The 7,485-nt window shown below is 39.4% G+C and overlaps 1 protein-coding gene across 1 annotated transcript in view; it reads left to right on the forward strand.

The window, feature by feature from the left end:
* LOC110321368 (aly/REF export factor 2-like) overlaps positions 1 to 7,485 on the forward strand; it is a gene marked incomplete at its 3' end in the record, with an annotated part of 24,544 nt that overhangs the window by 13,310 nt on the left and 3,749 nt on the right. Inside the window, exons 4-5 of the mRNA XM_021197589.1 lie at positions 2,660 to 3,253; positions 5,816 to 5,869. Coding sequence (XP_021053248.1) covers positions 2,660 to 3,253; positions 5,816 to 5,869 — 648 coding nt within the window. The remainder of the gene's footprint in view (positions 1 to 2,659; positions 3,254 to 5,815; positions 5,870 to 7,485) is intronic.

Below are 7,485 nucleotides of genomic sequence, written 5' to 3' on the forward strand. Positions count from 1 at the left end.
AGGTTTTTTGTTATTCTAGATGAATTTGCAAATTACCCTTTCTAACTTTGTGAAGATTTGATTTGGAATTTTGATGGTGATTGCATTGAATCTGTAGATTGCTTTCGGCAAGATAGCCATTTTGACTATATTAATCCTGCCAATCCATGAGCATGGGAGATCTTTCCATCTTCTGAGATCTTCTTTGATTTCTTCCTTCAGAGACTTGAAGTTCTTATCATTCAGATCTTTCACTTTCATAGTTAGGGTCACACCAAGATATTTTATATTATTTGTGACTATCCTGAAGGGTGTTATTTCCCTAATCTCTCTCTCTCTCTCTCTCTCTCTCTCTCTCTCTCTCTCTCTCTCTCTCTTTTTGAGACATGGTTTCTCTGTAAAACCCTAGCTGTCCTGGAACTCACTCTGACTCTGTCGACTAGGGTGGCCTCGAACTCAGAAATCTGCCTCTGCCTCCCAAGTGCTGGGATTAAAGGCGTGAGCCACCAGGCCCGGCTCCTAATTTCTTTCTCATCCTGTTTATCCTTTGTGTAGAGAAAGGTCACTCATTTGTTTGGGTTAATTTTATATCCAGCTACTGCACTGAAGCTGTTTATTAGGTTTACGAGTTCTCTGGTGGAATTTTTAGGGATGTAAGAGGGTCTTAAAGGGAAACAAAACAAACAATAAAATATTCTATGTCTTCATTATTAAAGATATTGATGTTTCTTCAAATGGCACTCAATGAATTTCATTCTAAAGGAACTGGTTGCTGAGCACAATGTCTTTGTTGTTGTTGTTGTTGTTTTGTTTTGTTTTCAAGACAGGGTTTCTCTGTGTAGCCCTGGCTGTCCTGGAACTCACTCTGTTGACCATGCTGGCCTTGAACTCAGAAATTTGCCTGCCTCTGCCTCCCAAGTACTGGGATTAAAGGTGTGTGCACCACGCCCATCAGAGCACAATCTTAAACACTAAGCTCCTGTATCTCAATGACTTCCTTCTTTTAATATATTATCCATACATTTTATTCTCCATCTTAACATTCTTCAAGGAGGGGTCCAACTCTATCTCAATGGCAGAGTATTTGCTTGGGACATTTGTAGCCCTGTGTTAGAAGCCCAACAAGAAACACAGTTAGCGGCTGTCTTTCTTTGTGACTCCCCCCTACAAGATAGTCTGTTTCCCTATCTATGGAAGTCACATTATCCAGTAAGCTGTGACCATTTTTTGGCTTTCTTTTTTTTTTATTTTTGTTTTTCCTATAAAATGGAAGAAGATTAGAAATGGTATACTGAGTCATTAGGTGTCAAAACCTTTGGTCTAAGCACTTGGGAGGCAGAGTCAGGCAGATCTCTCAATTGGGGCCATCTCTGCTCCACATAGTTTTTAAAGATAGATATCTCAAAAAACAAAACAAAACAAAACAAAACATAAAACAAATCCAACTGATTCAATTATGTAAAAACAGATAAACTGAAGTCATTTTAAAATAAAACTTTTAGTCTGATTATTGGGGATTATACTGAATTAGCCACAGTCTTTTCTTCTGGCATCTGTTACAGTTGTAAACATTGCTTTCTTTAGTATTCTGTCTCTTTAAGGATTGTAATTAATTGTGGTATAAAAAAATGATTCAATTATCAGAGATAGTAGGCTTACCTAGGGAGGGGGAGGTCCTTAGGAGTATAAAAGGAGTTTGGAGAGGCTTGGACAACACACTTGAGAGAGCTGAGGCAAGGTACAAAGAGAGCCAAGGGTTGTCCTCTGCAGTCTGCCCTGAGAGAGAAGGCTTGACAGAGGTGAGTGAACCACACAGACGAGTCTCAAGGAGCCAAAGTCTCCTAAGAGAGTCCAGGTCTTCAGAGCTGTGAAATAGTTCTTTCCCAAGACTTAAACATAGCACTCAACTCTAAATACAATTGATTTTAAATACTTCAGTTTTTGAAATTGTGTATTTGGGTGGTGATTTTCATTCTAATTATGTTTGTTGACATGTTTGGTCTTCTTCTGGTAATATACAGATAGAGACATTTATTTTTGAAGTCCAGGACTTACTAGGCAGCCCTGGACAGTCTAGAGCTGGCTGTGTGTACCAGGCTATCATGGAATTTGGAAAGATTCTCCTGCCTCTGCCTCTTGAGGGTTGGGATTAAAGCATTTGTTTTTATTTTACTGTATTTTGTTTATGACAATATCCTGCTACGTAGACCGGGACAAACTGGTTACATTTTATTTTCTATTCATATTCTCTCTGATGTGTTTGGTATTGTGTTTCTACAGCAGGCAGTTAGAGGTCAAAAGACTTGCATGATGAATTCTCTCCTCTGACTCTGGCACCCAGAGACTGGGCTCAGCTCACTCACTGGCTTTGCTCCTTCCAATATTTGCAATTATTTTTTTTTTTTGAAACTGTGGTGTGTTTGGAGCTGTGTTTGGGTAGGAATCATTCTGAATAGACCAGAATGGTATTTAACTAGTTCTATCATTTGTGAAAAACGGTTAGAAGTTACAGCTACATATACCGATTAAATTCAAACCTTTGTTTATATACTGATCAAGTTCAAACTTCTTGTTCTTCCTAATCAAGTTCTCAGGAACTCTTCCCTATTGTTTAATGATGCAATATGCTGAAACGACAGATGTACTTTCAACATAAATTAAAATTTTGTTTTCAAATTAGGTAGGCTTGATTCAAGGCTCAAATCCATACCGACCGTGGCTGACAGAATGGACATGTCTCTGAAAGACATCATTAAGCTGAACAAGATCCAGCAAGGACATCACGGCAGGCCTGACTCCCGGGTGAATCGAGGCGCTGGGCCTAAGAGGTACCAGACCGCCATCACCCATGGCGGCAGGAACAGGCTGGCACCATACCGCAGATCAAAACAACTTCCAGACAAGTGGCAGCATGACCTATTCATTGGTGGCTTCAGGGGTGGAAACCGCATGGATACTGGTGGGAAGCTGCTCCTNTCAAACCTGCACTTCGGAGTATCAGATGCTGATATTCAGCAACTCTTTGCTGAATTTGGAACGTTGAAAAAGTCTGCTGTGCACTACAATCCCTCTGGACGAAGTTTAGGGACAGCACATGTGCACTTTGAAAGGAAAGCAGATGCCCTGAAGGCTATGAGAGAGTACAATGGCGTCCCTTTGGATGGCCGCCCTATGAACATCCAGCTTGTCACCTCACAGATTGATACACACCGAAGACCTGCACAAAGCAGAAACGGGGGCGGCATGACAAGGAACCCTGGCTCTGGAGGGCTTGGTGGTGTATGTTGGATTCCTCTTTTGATTCTATTTATTTCATTTCTTATTTTTCTCCTGTTTTAAAACTCAAGTAAAGCTCTTTCTTTCTCTCTTTCTTTTCTCCCCCTCTCTCTTTTGTTTCCTTTTTTTAAAATTCTGAAACAGACCTGTTTTGTACTGAGTTACTTTGGAGATAAATTATAGTGCTTGCTTTTGTGAAGGTGTCATTTTTCTCTTTTATCATAATAAAAATGTGTATAGAAGTTAACAAGAATTCTAGAGTCATAAAGTAAGAAGACATCGTTGATGACTGATTATTTTTGTGGTGAATGAGTAATTTTCACGCAGTTTGGGTCTCTCTCGATCTCCTTGGGTCTATAGAAGAAATTTTCCCTAACCTAAAGAAAGAGATCTGCCATGAACATACAAGAAGCCTACAGAACTCCACATAGTTTGGACCAGAAAAGAAATTCCTCCTGTCACATAATAATCAAAACACCAAATGTACAAAACAAGCAAAGCAGTCAGGGGAAAAGGTCAAGTAACATAAGAAGGCAGACCTATCAGAATTACACTAGACTTCTTACCAGAGACTATGAAAGTTAGAAGGTCATGGGCAGATCTCGTACAGACCCTAAGAGAACAGAAATACCAGCCCAGACTACTATACACAGAAAAACTCTCAATTACCATAGATGGAGACACCAATATATTCCATGAAAAAATCAAATTTATACCGTATCTTTCCACATATCCAGTCCTACAAAGGATAATACATGAAAAAAAATGCCAACACAAGAAGGGAAACTACAACCTAGAAAAGGCAAGAAAGTAATCTTTCAACAACCCCAAAAGAAGATTACAACACTTTTGTGGATAGCCCTGGAGGTAATTATATTTGATGTCAATTACATTCTCCTGTGAGGGGTTGAGAACAAGGAATGAGTCAGCACTCAGGTGATTTCTTGTAAACCTTCTTCCCACCTTAATTTGTAAAATAAAGGAAAGCTGATGCTGATTGGGCAGTCAGGGAAGAAGCAAAAAGAAAGAAGTGAATGAGCTTTGAGAGAGAAAGAAGGCAGAGGAGGAGGAAGAAGAAAAGCAGTGCAGAATCACATGGCTTGGAGAAGCCACAAGTTCTTAGGGGTCTCATAGATGTGGGAGATGGTAGTGTAGTGGGAGATCTGCCCAATCCAGGTGCACAGCATGTAATCATATTAATTGAGTTGTGTTTTCACTGCTGGGGCATATTTGGGTTAGAGATTTACCACAACAAAATGGTGCCCGATGTACTGATTTGAACTCAATTAACCTGACATAAAAGTTCACTGCCCTCCAATCCCTGAATAGGCTTGGGCAGAGATATAGGCTGCAGTGGTGTGGACTGGAAACTGACTGAGTCTGAGTGGCCTACAGAGAATGACAGAGAGGCTTGGTCCCCAAATCCCAGACAGAGAGCTACAGCCAGGGCAGCACCTCAGCCTGGGGCTGTAGGGAACACAACTGCGTGAGAGGACAGCCAGACTGGTTCTCCTGACTGCTTATTTATGCTGCGATTGCCTGAAGTCAGCACCCAAGCACATGCTGCCAACTGCAACCCAAACCAGGGACACAGGCGACTATGGGGGTCTTTCTACACTCAGCCCCCGGTGGAGATAAAGGTACAAAGGGCTCCAGACTAGGTAATTCATTGACATAAAGAGAGATATATAACCTTTTGATACTTAAAGATAGGAAACACAATAAATATCTTTTTGACTTTATGTGATGATATTTTGAATGTTTTGAGAGGGATAAATTTAAAGGAAATAGACACCTTATCTTGCAATATTTATTCTCTTGATTTATTATGTCTTCTCAAGAGACTGGGCCCTAGATTAAAAATTCCTTGCTTAGAAAAGAGATTGCAAGTAACACTAGAACTAAGGGTTCAGGATTTCATAGGTCAAAATAAGCAACAGAAAGAGGAGAATGAGGCTTGGAGAGAGAAGCTGGAAGAGATGCTAGAACAGAAATTTCTGAAGTTCATAGATGAGTCTGAGCAACAGAGAGAGATAAGCTTAAGACTTGGCAGCATAGACTAGAGGATAATTTATTAAACTAGCAAATCAAAATAAGGCAGATGCTGCAATATTACAATTACAACATAAAGAGAAGCTAAGATTATGGAAGCATGGTTTAGAACACAAAATACAGGAAACTATAGAACAGCATGAACAACAGAAAGAGAAGTTTAAGACGGCATCATGGCTTAGAGGAAACACTAGAATTGAAGACACAGGAAATTATAGATCCAAATAAGAGACAAAAACATGAAAATGAACTAAAGTTTCATGATTTCATAAGTTAAAATAAACAACAGGAAGAGTAGAATGAGGGTTGGAGACAGGAGCTAGAAAAGATGCTAGAAAAAGGATGCAGCAGCTCACAGATCACACTGAGCAACAGAGAAAAAATAGTCTCCAAGTCAGACTTGGAGAATAACCTTTTAAAATTAATCAATCAACATAAAATAGAAGCAGACTATCAGAATTGCAATATAAAGAAAAAAATCAAAATGTGAAGGCAGAACCTTGAACAGAGAATACAGGAACAGGAAGAGGGACAAAAAGAAAGATATTAAGCATTGACACAGAACTTAAGGGAGGAATTTAAAATTTCAATTAAGGAAAATGCTTAGATAAAGACAGAAGATAAAATTAGGGAAAGCCAACCAAAGGTTGTTAGAAAGCAAACTTTCATCTATCCAGTTAATATACATCTAAGAACTCCAGAGGATAATTATCCATGGGGTTATCAAGAATTTGAATGGCATCCTGTGGATGTGTTAGATCTGAGAAAATTTAAGGAAAGTGTAACTAATTTTGGAATGCATTCACCATTTTAAAAACAAATCCTGACCTCTTAGGCTATTAAAAACAGAAGAATCCCCCAAGACTGGAAGGATATGGCAAGAGCAATACTAGAACTTGCAGCAAATATGCAATGGTTTGCATGGTGGAGAGATGAGGTGAGGGAGATAGCAAGACAAAATAGAGCCAGGGATTGAGAAATTTCCGCAGACCAAATGCTCGGTGAACGTCACTTTGCTGAGGTAGAGGTGCAGGCTGTATATGATGAAGAAACTCTGGCATTGTGTTGATTGTCAGCCTTAAAGGACTGGGACAAAGTCACAGAATCAGGGAAAAGACTTGAGCCATTTACTCAAGTCATGCAAGGTCCAAAGGAAGCCTCCCCTGACTTTTTTGCCAAGGCTAACCTCAGTTGTAGAAAGGAGTATATCAGATTCAGCAGCTAGAAAGGCAAGAATCAAGTCTTTAGCCTTTGAAAATGTGAATGCTGAATGCAAGGGAGCCATCAGACCACTGAGGGCAAGGTCAGCATCAATAGACGAGTAGTTTAGATATATAGCTGTTGTTGGATCTTGCTCTCCTGATATGACTATAATAGGAGAAGATGCCACTAGTCACCTAGAGATGAGCCATGATTTGAAATGTTTGAATTGTGGTGAGCAGTGTTATCTCAGAAATGACTGCAGGAAAAAAATAAAATAATACCAAAAAGAGGCCTATGCCTTCTGTAATATGTCAAAGATGTTGCAAAGGCCGACATTCGACTAGGGAATGTATAGCAACAACAGAAAAATGGGGCAACCCCCTGCCAAAAAACTCCTAGGGGGACCACTTGAAGGCCCCAATGACATGTGGGGAGAGTTCTCTTCCTCAGGACAATTAAACATCACTGCTTCAAAACTGATGTTCTGAGACCAGACAAGGATGAGGCAAGTTCTTTAGACAATTCAAAAAGCCTCAAAGGGAGCCAAAACTGAATATTTTAGCAAACTTCTATAGAGGATCAAAGGCCAAAACTAAGAATACTAGTAAACAATATTGAGATTGAAAGAATGAATAATTGACACTGGAGCAGATTTCACCATTATCTCTCCAAAATCTTGGCCTGTAAGTTGGCCACTTCAAGAAGTAGACATCCAGTTACAAGGAGTTGGGACATTATCCCAAATAAACCAAAGTACTATATGCTTTACATGTATAGGACCAGAATGTCAAGTAGGAAAATTGAAGCCATATGTAGCCATATGTGACTGATAGAGTCATTAGCTTATGGGGAAGATATATATATATATATATATATATATACATATATATAATCTATATATCTAATATCTAATATATATCTATTAGCTATATATCTAATCTACTCGTCTATTGATGCTGACCTTGCCCTCAGTGG

The sequence above is a fragment of the Mus pahari genome, chromosome 5 (assembly GCF_900095145.1).
Source record: "Mus pahari chromosome 5, PAHARI_EIJ_v1.1, whole genome shotgun sequence".
NCBI lineage: Eukaryota > Metazoa > Chordata > Mammalia > Rodentia > Muridae > Mus > Mus pahari.